Here is a 17,564-nt window from a genome sequence, read left to right as displayed (position 1 = left end):
CTGCCCTTATCGTTAGAAATCTGCCTATATGGAAGATATATAACTCCCTACTAGAGTTTGCTCAGGGTCATCTCTCTCTGAAGGAAGTTGACCCAGCATGTGACGGATCAATAAAGCTCCTCTTGCTTTTGCATCAATCACTACCTCTGTGAGATTCATTCAAGGAGTCCCAGAAGGGGTTTAGATCGGACCTCACATGTTGTCCTTTGAAGTCCAATGTTTTTGTTTGTGTTGAGACAAGGTCTTATATGTGGTTTTAGCTGGACTGGAATTCACTATATAGGTTAAGCTCGCCTCAAAAGTCTCTGCCTTCCAAATTCTAAGATTAAAGGTGTGCACCACCACCTGTAGCCCTGAAGCATGACGACTTTAATTGCGATGAAGACCACTTATTTTCTTTTGTTCTGTTTTTTATGAACTTTTTTTGGAGGTGTTTGGGAGTCATGCCTAAGAATTCCTCTCTTAAGGTCAAAATTTACTTCATTCTCTCTTCTAAGAATGCCCATTCTGGGCAGTAACGGAGACAGGGAGGCGTATCTCTGGGAGCTCAAGGCCAGAGCCTTCTACAGAGGTAGTTCCAGGACAGCCAGGGATACAAAGAGAAACTCCGTCTCAGGAAAAAAAAAAAAAAAAAAAAAGAAAATCAAATAGCATGTCAGCAATAACTTTGGGTTACTTTGCAAATGCAGTGTGATATACAAAGAACCAGTTGAACTTCATGGCCTATGTTTAAAGCACAGCTGCAACAGCACTGTGCTTTTAGGAAGCTGCATGAGCTCCATTAATGATGCTGACACCTTTGTTCACACGTCCTCAGCTTCTACAATCACTAGTTTATATCTGTTGACAGACCTCAAGATACTTCCTGCTATTCTTAGAATTTTTTTTTTTTTATCCTCAACCTTTCTTTATTCCTGCCTGACGTCCGACGATTCCACTATCTGACCATTTCCTATGGTCACCCAGTTCTGTGACACCATTCTGAAGTGGAAACTTAAGGGCTCTTTGGAGAGTCAGTTGTCGGATGGTGTTTTGCTGGGGCAAACAGGTGAAGGAGTGTTTTCCTGAGCAGAGTCAGGTGTGAAAGGCTGAGGCGGACTCGTGAAATAATGTTTGGCTGAAGCAGACAGAGGTAAAAGGAATTTCTGCTAAAGCAAGCGCGAGAAGGGCATGTAGGGGGAGCAGCTGATGATAAAATCTGGTTCCCTAACTGGTTTATGATTGCCTCAATAAGAGAGGCAGAAGCTAATTGCTGGGCAAAGAGAACGCTGGGGTTTCCGGGCCCCACAGGAAGAAGGAGACAGAGAGATTGAGATTCAGAGCAAGCGGTGGAGCAGAGAAGTTTCAGACATGTAGGTATCAGAGCCCCTAGTTTGTAGTCTCCTCGGTGGGCGAAGGTCAAGGAGGATGAAGCAAGGTATTTACTCTTTGTCCAGCCATTGAGTTATCTGGCTAGTTTTAAAAGCATTAAGCATGTCTGGTGTTTCCCATCTGAGGAGACTAAGGTGGGCAGAAGAAAGGATATGACTGGGGCAGTGGTTGGTGACCTCGTGGAGCTGGTTGAGGGAGCTCGGGTAGAGCTAGCATGTTTTTAAAATTACACACGACATGTGTGATGAAGGATTCTTTGCTAACAACATGCATGTATTGGTCTGCCTTACATTGCGTAGTTGACCTTCATTTGTCAGGACTCCATGAAGAGAAACACACCAAAAAACTTCAGGTGGCGTGCTGTGTCTTTCAGTTTCTTGCTGCTTCCTCAGACTTAGGCTGACTGGCAGAGTGATGTCAGCTGAGACGAACTCACATGCTGAGGCAAGACCAATGGAGGACATGTGATGTTTGGAGGAAGGATAAAAAGGAGAGTTGCTGGTAGAGCCAGCTGTGTAATGCTTGGATCTCACATCTTCCATGACCTTTGCTTTGCTGAGAAAGGCACCAGCCAAGAACTTTTCCTGGCATTCCTGTTGGCTCTAGTCCCTCCTGCTGAGGCCTGGCTGTCTCTGCTAGGTCATGCCACCATTGCTGATTTGTGTTCACCATCCTCTAACTGGACTGCTAGTATATCCCTGAAGTGCTTGGGAGTGAATGGAGCTGCCCTCGCTGACCTGTGAACTGAACTACTGATGTTCTGACAACTACTCCAGAGAACCATTTCTAAACAGTCCACTTCCCTGCATCCTTTCTTTCCCACTACCTCTGGTGGATAGTGGGCTAGAAGGGAGGTTGTGATGGATTGTATGTTTGGTCCAGAGAATGGCATTATTTGGAGGTGTGGCCTTGTTGGAGTAGATGTGCCACAGTTGGAATGGGCTTTAATACCCTAGTCCTAGCTGCCTGGAAGCCAGTATTCTGCTAGCAGCCTTCAGATAAAGATGTATAACTCTCAGCTCCTCCTGCACCATGCCTGCCTGGATGCTGCCATGCTCTCACCTTGATGATAACTGGACTGAACCTCTGAACCTGTAAGCCAGCCCCAATGAAATGTTGTCCTTTATAATACTTGCCTTGGTCATGGTGTCTGTTCATAGCAGTAAAACTCTTAAGACAGACGTTAAAGCATTTAAGAACCATCCTTAAGAGTAAGGTCTAAATAAGGTCTTTGGGTTTCCCCCCACTGTCTATCCTCATAGTTGAATTTATCTCTATGTTTTCATATGATTATGATATTTATTTTTCAGCTCTAAAACATTTCTGACTAGGTGACCTTGACTGGCCTGGAACTCACGGAGATGCATCTGCCTGTCTCTCGAGTGCTGGGATGAAAGTGGGCCACCCTGCCCTGTCCTCAGTTAGATAGTTCTTACATCACTGTATCATTTTTGTTTTTGTTGTTTTTTAGATAGATCTACTTGCTTTGTGTTCTGTCTGTCTGTCTGTCTGTCTGTCTGTGTACCACCTATATGCTTGCTGCCCATGGAGGTCAGAACTGGGAGGTCGGATTTGGAACTAAAATTATAGGCAGTTGTGATCCATCATGTTGGGGCCGGGGATCAAACCTGGGTTCTCTGCAAACGCAGGCAGAGCTCTTAACTGTTGAGTCAACTCGCCGGCGCCACCTCTGTATTCTCGGTTTGTCATCTATGTCTTCCCCTCCTCCTATTCCACACGGCTCGAGATCTTAGTTCTTGATATTTTCCTGCTGAATCAATGATGTTTGAAGTGTGGTGCTTCAAGATTTAAGATACTTTAAAGTCCTCTCTTTTAGCTGACTTTCTCTGAGTGGGTGCTAGCAAGATGAGTAGGGTAGGGGGGTAGGAGGAGGTGCTACCTACAAGGCCAGTTTGGTAGAGAAGTCCAAGGAGGGAGGAGCTACCTTACTCTAAGTAGAAATCTAGATTCTTCCCCTGCTAAGTCTCTGTTGACATGACAGTGGGGTGGGACATATCATAATTTCCTTTGATTTTTGCTGATTTAACCAGTTCTTGTCTGAAAGCTTTCTGTATTCTATGCTGCCCCTTTAGCTAGAGAGAGAAGTGTTTTGATGGGACATTTTGTTGTTTTGTGCTTTGGTCGGGCCACTGGTACTTCTAGGTTCAGTTTCAAGTGCAAGATATATGAGGCCAAAGGAAACCCAGGGAATTCATCTTCATGCCATCCCTCGAGCCCCAGGACTCCTGCTTGTCTATTTGCTTCCTGCCAGAGCCTCTTCCTCTGTTTGTTTTCTATGTAATGTGTGGGACTTCAGGTGTGCTGAGAACCGTGAACAGTGTGTCTTCTGCACCTTCCCAGAAGCAGGAGCGCACGTAGGCCCTTTCTATAAATAGAATTATATTTTAATTACTAGGAGTTATTAATAGCTCAAGGAACTTTGAAGTTAATCCTTTCCCAGTTAAAAATAACTTCTTAATTTATCATTTTATAAAAAGCCTTATATAAGGGTTTGCTTTAAGTAAGAAATGCCTGTAGATTATTTACACATTTCTGAATGTACTATAACTGTCCCTTCAGCATTTAAGTTCTTCTAAATCAGTACTTTAAAAAGATGGTCCTTAGTGTTAATCTGGAGATGTTTCAAAGCAGAAGACAGTTCCTTAAAGTGTCCAGTGCTAAACAGAATCAAGAGTTAAGAAGGGGAAAAGGGTGTTGGGGATTTAGCTCAGTAGTGGAGCGCTTGCCTAGCAAGCGCAAGGCCCTGGGTTCGGTCCCCAGCTCCAAAAAAAAAAAAGAAAAGAAAAGAAAAAAAAGAAGGGGAAAAGGTTGGAGGGTAAGACAACAGTGTCTTTCTAGAGGTACAACTGAGCAATGATTCCCAGAAGGAGTCTAAAGATCACCTACCTCAGATACTACTCTAGGTATATCTTACGGGCTTCTATATGGCATTAGTAATTATTTATTACTAACAATTAATAAAAACTATCAACTATTAATAATAAATTATTACTAAAATAATTAAAAGTATTAGTAATAATTGCCTACTAATTGCCGATTTTGGACTTCCACATCTACTTTTTCCAAGTCATTTCCCTCATGGGTGAACATGTTCTTTTACATTTATTAATGTCTAGCAATACTTTTTTCTATTGCACGGTCACACCTAGCTTCTGATGTTGAAGTCCTTACATCTGTGTCCTCTCTAAGACAGAGAACATGAAGCTCAGAGAGGCAGAACCGAGAACAGGCTGGAGGGTGAAGCCGGTGTCTGGAGGAAGGTCCTGGGACCCAGAGCTTTACACTTGCTTTGCTGATGCTGCATCTGACAGGGTGTCTTACTTAGGGTTTCACTGCTGTGAGCAGACACCATGACCAAAGCAAGTCTTATTAAAAACAACATTTAGTTGGGGCTGGCTTACAGGTTCAGAGGTTCAGTCCATTATCATCAAGACAGGAGGAGCTGAGAGGTCTACATCTTCATCTGAAGGCTGCTAGGAGAAGACTGATTTCAGGGGTTGGGGATTTAGCTCAGTGGTAGGGCGCTTGCCTAGCAAGCGCAAGGCCCTGGGTTCGGTCCCCAGCTCCGAAAAAAAAAAAGAAAAAAAAAGACTGATTTCTAGTCAGCTAGGGTGAGGGTCTTAAGCCCATGCCCACAGTGACACACCTACTCCAATAGGGCCACACCTCCTAATAGTGCCACTTCCTGCGCTAAGCACATAGAAACCAACATACAGGGTAAACAACTTTCCTTTCCCAAGTGTCTACTCTCTCACTGCTGTGCCATTTTCTAACCTTCATGTTCTTATTTTTGTCAACTTTGTCACTTGAGAAATAATAGAGGTTCTAATTAAAGAATAGAAAGGCTGTATGGTTAAAAACAAGTTTATTTACCATCTTAAATTTCAAAATATGTCACTGAAAAATGCCAACGATTCTGCAGAGTCTCACGTCGTGAAATGTAAAGAGAAGACATCACTGGGTGGCCAGTATCGTATGCACTGATGAAAAGCAAAATTAAATAAGTTTTGGAGATATGCCTTAAGATGAGTAAGAGCTACTGTTTAAAACACATTTTTAACTTAAGGTTAGATAGAGACGAAAACCACTTATAAGCCTCTCTACCCAGAATCACTGTATAGCATTCTCATTTCAACATAATGAAAGAATAGATTCTTGGACTACCTCATCCCAATTTTTTAAAAAGATTTATTTTATGTATGTGAGTACACTGTCTTCATTCACACCAGAAGAGGACATCACATCCCATTACAGATGGTTGTGAGCCACCATGTGGTTGCTGAGAATTGAACTCAGGACCTCTGGAAGAGCAGTCAGTGTTTTTAACCACTGAGCCATCTCTCCATCCCCATCTCAACTTTATAACATCTGATAACCAAGGATTTTTTCTTTAAAAAGAATTCCAGGGAATAAATTCTTTTTTTTTTTTTTTCCGGAGCTGGGGACCAAACCCAGGGCCTTGTGCTTGCTAGCCAAGCACTCTACCACTGAGCTAAATCCCCAACCCCCCCGAATAAATTCTTTTACATAATACCAATTAATATTCAGTCCTTCCTCCTTCCAATTAACTTCACTTATTCCCAAAGTATTATTTAGATGAATTAATATTAATTACTTGGTAGGTCCTATAATTACCATTAATTGGTAATCTTTCAGATTAATTTTATTTATTTTATGCATGAGAGTGTTTTGCTGACATGTACACCATGGGTATGCCTGGTCCCTGAGGAGGTCAGCAGAGGGCATTGGACTCCTGAAACTGGAATTAAGAACAGTTATGATATACTTCCTGGTTTCAAGAATAAAACCCAAGTACTCTGTAAAACAAGAGTTGTTGCCCTGAACCATTTTCCCAGCCCCTCATAGATTTTAATGCTATTTTATTTTTTAAGTCTCCAGCAATGTAAAATTCAGTTACCACAGTCCTCTGACTTATACAAGCCTCTACTCTACAACGAAATCTTTTAAGTATAAAAATAAGACCTGTTTACATTTTCCTTGCAGTAAATTTTCTTGCAGACCCACCAAACTGCTCTGGAGGAAGGTTTATATTAAATTGTTTTTCTTAGGAATATATATTCCTTCTTAGAAAATTCCTTTCCAAGAACACTACTCTATCCAACTTCTATTAAATCAACATTTAAAATGTTTAGTTTATTCTATAGAGACAGAGTTTCTCTGTGTAGCCCTGGCTGTCCTGGAACTCCCTCTGTAGACCGGGCTGGCCAGGAACTTAGCATTCTGCCTGCCTCTGCCTCTGGAGTGATGGGGCTGAAAGTGTGGGCCACCATGCCCGGCCATATTTTAGTTATTTTAAATATGTTCCCTTTCAATGTTCAACTTTCTGATGATAAAAACCATATATATTTTTTTTTTTTGGTTCTTTTTTTTTCGGAGCTGGGGACCGAACCCAGGGCCTTGCGCTTCCTAGGTAAGCGCTCTACCACTGAGCTAAATCCCCAGCCCCTAAAAACCGTATTCTATCTCAAACTTTGAGTTAAACTAATTGTAACACTAAAATGTACTACAAGTGAAGACTTTAACCGTCTTAATAAATAAGTTGTAAATATTTGGCATTTTCGAGAATTAGGGGGGGGTTGGGGATTTAGCTCAGTGGTAGAGCGCTTGCCTAGGAAGCGCAAGGCCCTGGGTTCGGTCCCCAGCTCCGAGAAAAAAAAAAAAAAAAAAGAAAAAGAAAAGTGCCTACCTCTCCCATTTAAAACATTTTCAGCTTGAAATTACAGTACTTCTTCTCTCTTGGTGGCTGTACAAGGAGAGAGGAGCTTAGTATTTCCAAGTTCAAGGAACCAGCTTTATATTAGAAACAAACCTAGAGAAGTAAAGCTAATTTTCTAAATCAGGTCGTTTGGTTTATAGATAGTAGTTTCGCGCTACATCAGCACATTTCACCCCGCGTGTTACAAGCGGGCAGCCGTCCGCCCACACCCGTCGGCCTTGTGCCAGGGAAGCAGTAACAGTTCGAGCGGCCTATTGGGTGTCGCAAGGCTCTGGGCTCGGCGGTCCCCGGGGAAAACAAGGTCCGGGCACGTCACCTGCCGGAAGGGCCTTGAATCTGGGCGTTCCCACTCAAGGGCGGGGCAGCGCCGGCTGCGATTGAACCCCAGGCTGGGTTGTGGGGGCTGCAGCGGGCGCGAGAGCGTGTGAGGAGGGCGCGGGGCCGAAGCCGAAGCCTCGACCCCGGGACCCCGCTTGGGAAAACCGCTGCTGGGCGCCACCCGACGCAGGCCCGCAGGCCCAGGCCGCAGTTTTCCCAGCCCCGTCTTCGTTGCCAAGGCGACCGCCGCCGAAGATTCCCGCGCCGGGCTCCGCCCCCCGGCCAATCGGACCGGCGCTCGCCCGAGCCCGGATTCTCTTTGTTCCGCAGCCATTTCAGGCCCCGGACGGGAGGCAGCGCCGCTTCGGCAGAAAGGCCCGAGCGCCGGAGGCCTCTGGGATGGTGTGGGACCGGGTAGGTTGGCGTGTGGGTGCGTGGTCGGGGCAGAGAGGCGGAAGCGGCCGAGCGAGCTCCGACCGGCCGCCGTGCGGAGGGCACCACGCTCGGCTGTCCGCCCTCTCGGACCCGGCCTGGCCGTTTGGAGCCCGCCGGCGACGGCGCGGTTCTAAGCCCAACAGCTGCCGTCCCGGGCACCCTGCGGGACCCGGACGGGACAAGCGATGTCCCGGGGGCGGGAGGTCGGTCCTGGGGCGGCGGGGAGGCCGGCGGCTGGCGGGGCGAGCTGCTGCGTTGCCTGTCAGGCCGCACGGTGCGAGGGCCCGAGGTCGCCCGTCTTTGTCCCGGAGCCTCGCACACTCTGGTTTCTGCAGCCAGCTGCTCCGTCTCTCCTGAGGGCCCTCTGGCCTCGCGACCTGTGAACATAATTTGAATGTTTGTAACTATGGGTTTTGTTTAGGTCTGTGGGTTTTGCACGTCTGCCTCTGTCCTATCCGCCCACGCCACCGGGAACGGCTGCCGAGAAACAGACCCGCCACCACAATCAAACTGGTTTTAGAAAGCCTTTCTTCCTCTTAGAAGTGATCTCGCGGTGTTTAATTTTTTTAAGTCACGTGGGTTTTGCAGGGATTGTTGACAGTTTCACTTTGTTGTGCCAGTCGCAAATCAGCTGCTGTAACTGTAGAAACGAAGTTAGAGGCTGTCCACTAATTGGGGAGATTGTATTAAGAAGCTTAGTATGTCCTGCTCTAAAACAGTGATGGCTTCAATGAGTACGTAAGCAGTGCCTCCCCCCTCACCCCCAAAGACCACTCTTAAATGCAAACTATTGAGTGAAATCAGTATTTGAAACTGACCTGTCTGCAGTGTGCCGGTTCAGATGTAACTGCTGGGTTTTTGAGTCTCCCTATCGAAACTTTCACTTAAGTGTGGTGAGAAAGTGCGCTTAATGAAGTAAGTAGTGTATACGGTTTGTATTTTGGGAGAAATCATGCTTTTTACTGCTCCTCAACCTTGCATCCTGGTTGTTCTAGAGAATGAATGCTCTATGTGGAAACTTGTAGCGGCAAAGGAAAAATACTAGTTTAGAGGCGGCAGATTTCTTTTAAAACCCTCGACACTTGCAATGTGTGGGTGAATAGTGGTTTGGCAATACGGCTTTTATTTGAGTCCGTGTACGCCTGTTGCAATATGGGTGTTCCGTTTTCCCTTTCTGAAGAGAGACTCCGTTAGCCTTCCCGTGCTTTTCCATCATGCCCTGGCCAGGAAGTACTGAATTCCTCCCACTGAAAGACCTATAGAAAATATTTTTGTATTTCTCCCTCTATTTCTAAAAGCCTTTTTGCCGTTACATAGTGTGAACAGAATAGAATTTTGTCTAAAAACAAATATCCTAGCTGTGACTATTTCCAGTATCAATATTTGTTACAGTCATTGTTTTCATGACTAATTTTCTCTACTTAGATTTTGTTAAAGTGAAGTAAATTTAACTGATGTAAACAGGAGGGAAGAAGGCAGCAGCAGTGGGGACTGGCTGCCTTTCTTTGCCAGGTATAATCCCTGCCCCAGGGAGGCAGAGGCAGGCAGGTCTCTGAGTTCAAGGACAGCCAGGGCTACAACTAAGAAACCCTGTCTCCAAAAGCAAACAAAACAGGAAAGAAAGAAAGGAATGTGGTATATGATGCCAAAGATTTGGCCCTCCTCTCACTCCCCCACCTTTCCCCCAACTGCCAAAGAGATTGAGAGAGCTGAGCTAGAGTGTAACTGGTGATGTTTTCAAAACCATGTGGGATGGTGCCCCTTCAAAAAGGAAGGGTTGGGGTGAAATCTCTCACAAGGTCCTGCTTGGCTAGTGTTAGTAAGGCTGTAGCAGGTTAGAGGGGTGAGTTCACTGTTGGACAGAAGTCTGTGAGAGTGTGTGGATCGAGGTTAGGCAGGTAGAGGTTAGTGAAGGGAGGTACTCAGTGCTCGAGTGGTTCTGACACTTCTAGGTAGTGTTCTTAGAAGTACTGTCAGTTGGTGTCATGAGTAAAAATATTAGCTTTCAAGCATCTTCATGCTCAAACTATCAAAACAGGAAATGAGGATGGAAATTTGTCTTAAACTTTTTTTGAGACAAGGGCTCACTGTATAGTTTGGTTGGCTTGGAACTCACTTTGTAGACCAGGTTGGACTCAAATCCATGAAGAACCAATACTACTCCTTCAACCTCCCAGTGCTGGGTTTAAAAGCTTGCACCACATATGTCTGTCTTCAAATTTTTCTGAGATAAAATGTATACAAGAATGATGGCCACATCTTGTTTCCAAAAGGCAGTCAGTGACAGTGGAACTGTTTAAACTCAGTTTGCAAAGGAGACTGGTGGCTCTTGGTGTGACGAGCTTGAGTCATAGGTGCTGTTCTAATGACTTTATGATACAAGGTAGAGAGAGAGAAGGTGTCCTATGTGTGGATGGGCAGTCTCAGCTAGGCCCTTTGTAATTGTCAGTGTAATGTGAAACAAGTTACAGTGTCTCAATTAGTAGTATTCTGAGAACTAAATGAGTTCACATGATAAGCTCTCAGAACTGGGCCTACATGGAGTGAATGCTCCACAAATCACTAATGTTCTCGTCATTGTCATTTTCATTGTTGATAATTTTAAAACTATAAGAAGTAAACTTAAAATTGCCAATTTCAAGATGGTACAGTAATTTCTGCAAGCCCTTCTTCAGTGTGTTTCCTTCAAATATGTATATTTACACAGTTGAGATTTTATTTTTATTTTTTTTTTTTTTGGTTCTTTTTTTTTCCGGAGCTGGGGACCGAACCCAGGGCCTTGCACTTCCCAGGTAAGCGCTCTACCACTGAGCTAAATCCCCAGCCCCCACAGTTGAGATTTTATTGCATAAGTAATTTTCTGCTTTTTTAAAAAGATACATGGTACAGCTTTTTCTTTAGCTAGTTATAGTGTTTGTTTTTATGACTATGTGATGTTTGTGAATTTCTCCTCATTAAAGAGTTTTTAGTTGTTTTTACAGTTACATAAGAAACACAACTGAACATCTTTGTGCATAGGACAATAGCTGCATTTTAGATGTTTCATTCAGATGCTAGGCATCATCCACGTTTCTGAATTCATATTGTCAGGCTGCTTTTGCTTACAGCACGCTTATTTCTTGTGGTGGTTTGTGTTTTGAGACAGGGTCCCTCTACATAGCCCTGGCTGTGTGGGAACATCATAAGTAGACCAGGCTGGCTTCAGTCTCACAGAGGTCTGCTTGCCTCTGCCTCCTGCGTGCTGGGATTGATGGTGTGGGCCACCATGCTCTGCTCTTGGTCGTGGTTTGATCTTCCTTGCTGTTACTGTCAGTGTGAGCAGTGGTGGAGATTGAACTCATAACTCCATGTCCGCTATACATGTTGAGAAAGGACTAAGTTATGAACGCTGGCCTGGAACTCACTCTAGTCCAGGCAACCCTGAAACTCTTAATGCTCTTGCTTTAGCATATGCTTACAAGCCTTTACCGTTAGGCTGCTTCTCTGTTGCTCAGGTTCTGTCCTGCTGCTGCCAGCATCCCCGTGCTGAGATGTTCACTTCTACCCTAGGCTTGCTTAAGCTGCATAATATCAATGCCCTACTGATGGGAGACAAGGGAAGAAGGACTGAATTAGTACTCCATTGTAGTGTGCCAGGAGTTACCTGTGGTCATCTAGCTGGTATATATCATTTCTTATACGGAATTCTCATCATCAGACCTGTGCTATAGATGGAAATTATTTTCCTTTAATTGATGGGAAAAGGTGGAGATGCAATTTGCACAAGGGCTGGGTGTGCAAGCCTGACTCTGAATCTAGGTCTGTCTAAATAAAAGACATTATTGTACATTTCTATGTAAGAAAAAATTTCAAAATGTTCTATTTCTAACTACCTGTAGCCTATAGACCACACTGTTCAAATATAACTTTTCACATTTTAGAAAATAAAAAAAATATTCTTTACCTGGAGAAAATATAATTGTGTGTGTGTGTGGATAGATAGATAGATAGATAGATAGAGAGATAGAGAGAGAGATAGAGAGAGAGATAGAGAGAGAGATAGATAGATGGAGAGAGGGAGAGAGGGAAGGAGGGAGAGAGAGAGAGAGATCTGGATTCTAAAATGAATGCAGCAAGAATATGTGGACTCAGCATTCTTATTAATGTTGTACAACAAATGGGAAAGGGAAAAACCAAAGAAATCACAAATTTGATTAAATTTAGTGACTAAGAGAAGTTTAAAGGCCCATTAAGTAATTGAATTGAAAAACACACTTGATGAAGCCCATTACTGGTGAAATAAATGAAAGTCTTAATGGGAAACAAACCAAGAAGACTGGAGCTGTTTAACATAAAAGAATAGATGATTTCATGCCGAAAACAGAAGGCAAGCAAACCCTACACATGCAGGTGGGCTGCATTTTACAGCTGACTGAAACAGCGATGAAATAGTGACATTGCACCCCTAGTCATGCCCGCTTATCTCAGAAAGGACACAGCGCCTTCCTATCACTTTTGTCTTTACTAACAAAAAAAATTCTAGGAGAGAAATAATTGAATGTCCCAAACTATTGTTGTATTTCTGCAAACAAACGCTTAACTAGATGGTGACAATCACATCATTAAAAATGAACAGAGTTACAGAGCCACTTCCCTTTGTGTTCCATTAGGAATTAACATTTTTGAAAACTATGTGAGCTGGGGAGGTGGCTCCATAGGTCAGGTGCTTGCCATGAACGTGAGCAAGCTTGGATCCTAGAACACGGGTCACCGCTTCTCCTACAGAGGTGGGAGGCGGAAACGTGAGACTCTGCAGAAGCTCGCAGGCCAGTTAGCCTGGCATACTCAGCAGTGAGGCACTGACACACAGGGGTGTCCTCTGGATACTCACGCGGACACATGCACACACCAGTATTTAATAAACTAAAGCGGTTTGCAGAAGTCAGTAAGTTAAAGCAGGAAGGTCTTGGAGGCTGCTCGGTTCTAGGACTGGCTGTTGCATGTGGCTGTGGAGAGATGTGAGCAGCGGATGCCTTAAGCACAGTGAGAGGGTGACAGACAGGTTTGACGCCAAGCCCAGGGAGGACTGGGTAGAGTCCATGAGTAGAGTAGAGCGTGGGTAGAGCGTTGGGAGATAGAAGGCCCCTCCCCCTGAGGATGCGTGAATAAGCACCAACTGTCTCTTAGTCCACTGAGCAGCGCAGGGTCCTACCTGTATGGCATAGGTCAGTTCCGTGCTTTTTGCTATACACGGTAGATTATAGATATTTCCTACTCTGGCTCATTCTAGCCTTGTCATTGTAGTGCAGAGCAGTTTCACACAGTGAGGACACTAACTGGTGTGGTCAGATTTGCCTCAAGTATTTTAATTCACATTACACTGGAATGAACGATTGAAATTTCGAAATGAAACATGTTCATTGTATAAATCATCAAGAACAGAATGGATTTTTTAAAATTCTGAAATACATAAAAAGGAAAACAATTCGATTACTTTATTACTGTTCTTTTGCAACAGACTCTGTATAGCCCTGGCTGGCCTAGAACTTACTACATAGACCAGGCTAGCCTGGAACTCACAGATCTTCCTGCTTCTGCCTCTCAAGTGCTGGGATTAAAGGTGTATGCTACCACACCCAACCTAGGTATTTAAAGTAAAACCGTTTTTACCATAGTAGCTTCTATTTTTTACCAGGATGGGTAATCAGGTGTCAGGATGTCTTTGTCAGTAACTGCAGAGGCTCCTGGATCTGTTCACAGTCATATCACCCACCCACCTCCCCATCCTAACTCTTCTTACCTTTATACTATGTCCTCTGGGATTTACTGTCCACCTACCAAACAGAACTTTCAGCATATTTTTGTTCTTCTTTAGGGGTTATTTATTTTTATGTGTGAGTGTTTTGCTTACATGTATGCATGTGCATTGTACATGTATGAAGTCTGAGGAAGTCAGAAGACATCCAGTCCACTGGATCTGGAGTTAGGGACTGTTGTGAGTGACTTTGAGTGCTTAAAGCTGGGTCCTCAGCAAGATGGGCAACTGTTCTTGACCACTGAGCCATTTCCCCAGCCCCTTTCAACATGTTTTTTCTTTTAAAAATACTTCTTAGATTAATTTTCTATACATGAGTGGTTGGCTTGTATGCGTATGTGTGCACCATGTGCAACCCTGGTGCCAGGGAAGGTCAGAAAGGGCTTCACATCCCCTGGGACTAGAATAACAGAAGGTTGTGAGGAGTCCTGTGCATGCGGGAAATCAGACCTGGGTCTTCAGCAAGAACAAGTACTCATAAACACTCTGGCAATTCTCCAGCCTTTCAACACACTGAGAAGCATCCCTCTTTCTCCATCGGCATCTGTCCATCTACTCTGTCATTATCTAAGCATTACCTAGGATCTCAGACTGGTCTCAAACTCAGTCCTACTTCTGCCTCCCATGTGCCACTGCCTGGGCCTCCTTTCTTGTCTTGCTGGGAACCTGGCACGGTTTGCCTGAGTTAGTTGGTTGATTTTGCATATTTTTCGTATTTGCTAGAAGCGGGAACAACATCTTGAAGTCTCTTTCCTGCTATTAGGCTATTCTCTCCCCAGTCCTCAGCCTTGGGTTCTGTCCTAAAGGCCTGCATACCTGTTTATTCCTAGTACCACCTGCTCTCTGTATATTGTGAGGTGTTTGACCCGGTGCTAACGACTTCTTTGCTCACCCCTGCCAGCTTCTGCCATAGTGGAGCAACCCTCACCCATCACTGCCCCCCTGCCGCTCGCTGACTTGTTTTCACTGTTTTACATGGCGTTCACTCAGCTTAAATTCCATGTTTGTCATAGAATTTTAGATCTCCTTCCTTGTTCTTTGCTTATTTTTGTTGTTTAGCAGAACCAGGTTGGTTAAACCCAGTTCTCTGCTTTGCTTTGTACCTTCTTTTGTATGTGGACAGACTATACAACTGTACAGCCTCCCTTGACCGTAAAGCGCATGGCCCACATGATGCCTGGTGTTCCTTCCTGTATTTCCTGTCTGCTCTAAGTGACTGTTTCATGGCTTCTCTTTTTACAAACTCATGTCTCTTCTCCCATCCTCATTTGAAGCCCATGATAGGTCATGGGCTTTCTACTCTTGTAAGAAAACTGAAGTCGTGTGAAGAGAATCTCCACACTCCCAAGCATCTGCATTAGTGTGTGCTGTCTTCCTGCCTGTGACCTTATGGTTCTTTTGTCTAATTTTGTTCTAGCTCCCTCTTGTTTCATCTGCGTAACAATATTGCTTTATTCTTTGTCAAGTCCCACACTGGGACTAATGGCTGTGGTGTCTATTTAGCATATCAAAGCAGACCTGGCCGCCAGCTTCCCACCCTCAGTCCCTCCCTGCCTGTTCAGCCTTCTTAGTTACCCACCCCTTTTATCCCTTTGACCTCTTAGCTCCTGCACATGGTTCTTCTGGAATGACTCAAGGTTATAACCATTCTGATCTCCCAGATGTATGCTGTCCTTTTAACTACAATACATTTTCTCATCCATTCATAGGAGCAGTCCTGTCCTTCCCTTAGACTTTTTTTCACTCATGAATAAGAATTATACATTTCCTGTTTGTTTGTTTTGGGAGAGACAGTTTCACTGTGTAGTCCCCTGGCTAGCCTGGAACTCATTACATAGAACAGGCTGATCCGAACTCACAGAGATCTGCCTGCCTCTGCCTCCCAAGTGCAGGGATTAAGAGTGTGTACCACTGTATGTCTGGCTTATTTCATTTTCATTATGGAATTATTTCTCTAAGCAGCTATTATAGTCATCTCAGTGTTTGTGAAGCATTGTTTCCAGGACACCCTTCCTCCCCCACCAGGGTACCAAAATTTACAGATGTACAAATCCCTTTTATAATGTGGCAAAGTATTTGTATAGAACCCATTTTTAGATGATTTATAATACTGAATGTAAATTCTGTGTCATTGGCTGTTATCCTTACTGTATTGTTTAGGAAATAAGAGTCTGAGTCATGTTTACTAGACATGGTTTTATTTGCCCTCATAGCTTCAGTCTGCCCTCGCTACTGTTCAGAGGGGACAACTGTATTTCACCCTAAGAACTGACCCCCCCAAAATAAATTGACCCACTTCAGCGCTTGCTTCTCCTATTTTGTTTCCTTTGTAGTAGTGCCGTTCAGCAAAATTGTCAGCCCTTGTGATTGCCAACTTTGTTCCTCCATATTCTCCTAATCTTTCTGCAACCAGGTCTTTGCCTCCACCAGTTCAACCAATGGCTTCTCAGGTATCAACTTGAACTGGCAGCATCCGTCCCAGCCGTTTCCTCCCCTTCGTCTTGACAAGCTTGCTTCTTTGCTTCCAGGTTACCACACTCCTCATTATTCACTCCCCCAGGGCAGCTCCTTGTAACTCCTCTCTGGTTCTTTCTTAATGCTGCAAAGCTCTTGGCCTCTGTCCTGCCGGCAACACTTCTCCATCCATATTTCCTCTTTTTAGTCTTACGGTTTGAAAAGTCTTCTAAATGTCAGCAGTGCTTGATGGAATGTGTATTGTTAGCCTCTTTGCCCCAGTCTTATTTATTATGTCTACCTTAGTGTCTAATGGTAGCTGTTAAACCCAAATGTTCAAGCCTAGTCCTAAACTTTGTGCCTGATGCTACTTTCCACAACCTTCCTTTCTTACAATAGGAAAAGCATCTTCTGAAACTGTGGCCTTTTTCTGGACTTCACTTCCTCTCTTAGGTCAGCCTATTTTCTGTATCTTTCAAATACATTGAAGAGCTACTCATACTTCTGCCTCCAACCCCCTGGTCCCAGCCACTGCCCTTGTAGCCTGCTCATTGACAGCAGTGTGTTACTATGTGCTCTGCCCATTCTACCTGGCCTCTCCAATCAGTGTTTTTTTAGTTCATTAGTCAAGGCGAGGCTGCTGCACATCATTACAGCCCTTGCTACTTTTCCATCCCATCCACAGCAGTTTCTACTGTGCTCTGAAAACCATGTATCCTCCCAAAACTCATGCAGGGACCCTGACTCCCATGGTGATAGTGTTTGGAAATGGGGATTGTAGTGATTAAGTTAGACAAGTCAGGTCCTCGTGAATAGTTGTAGTGCTTTTCCTAAAAGATGTCTTTGGAGCTGGAGAGATGGCTCAGCAGTTAAGATCACTGGCTGCGGGGTTGGGGATTTAGCTCAGCGGAAGAGCGCTTGCCTAGCGAGCGCAAGGCCCTGGGTTCGGTCCCCAGCTCCGAAAAAAAGAAAAAAGAGAAAAAGAAAAAAAAAAAAAAAGATCACTGGCTGCTCTTCCAGAGGACCTGGGTTCAATTCCCAGCAACCACATGGCAGCTCACAACTTCCTGTAACTCCAGTTCCAGGAGATCTGACACCTTTATACAGATATATATGCAGACAAAACACCAGTACACAATAAATAAATAAATAAATAAATAAATAAATAAATAAATAAATAAGAAAAAAAAGATGAGGATTGGAGAGATGGCTCAGAGGTTAAGAGCACTGACTGCTCTTCCAGAGGTCCTGAGTTCAAATCCCAGCAACCACATGGTGACTCACAACCATCTGTAATGGGATCTGATGTCCTCTTCTGGTGTGTAGCTATAGTGTACTCATACATAAAATAAATAAATCTAAGGGGAAAAAAGGATATCCTTTGGAGGATACAGCAAAAAGGAAGCTCTCTGAGCCAGGAAGTAGGCCCTGAGC

The 17,564-nt window shown here is 44.2% G+C and overlaps 1 protein-coding gene and 1 long non-coding RNA gene across 4 annotated transcripts in view; one reads left to right on the top strand and one right to left on the bottom strand.

The window, feature by feature from the left end:
* Positions 1-5,240: 5,240 nt before the first annotated feature.
* Positions 5,241-7,776, bottom strand: Eif5bl (eukaryotic translation initiation factor 5B like). The gene is made up of 3 exons (NR_185089.1): positions 7,446-7,776; positions 7,100-7,156; positions 5,241-5,372 (listed from the first exon to the last, which is right to left on the bottom strand). It is a non-coding gene; the product is annotated as a eukaryotic translation initiation factor 5B like (long non-coding RNA).
* Positions 7,729-17,564, top strand: part of Tnpo1 (transportin 1) — a 92,636-nt gene continuing 82,800 nt past the window's right edge. Inside the window, exon 1 of one of the 3 annotated variants that reach the window (XM_063281688.1) lies at positions 7,729-7,861. In XM_063281688.1, coding sequence (XP_063137758.1) covers positions 7,847-7,861 — 15 coding nt within the window. In that variant the 5' untranslated portion in view covers positions 7,729-7,846. Of the gene's footprint in view, positions 7,862-8,488; positions 8,617-17,564 lie in introns of those variants that run through there. The other 2 variants (NM_001399431.1, XM_039102145.2) reach the window with 2 other exon arrangements.

Source organism: Rattus norvegicus, chromosome 2, assembly GCF_036323735.1.
Source record: "Rattus norvegicus strain BN/NHsdMcwi chromosome 2, GRCr8, whole genome shotgun sequence".
NCBI classification, from domain to species: domain Eukaryota; kingdom Metazoa; phylum Chordata; class Mammalia; order Rodentia; family Muridae; genus Rattus; species Rattus norvegicus.
The sequence above is the reverse complement of the archived record's forward strand: the minus strand, read 5'-3'. Positions and strand labels throughout refer to the sequence as shown.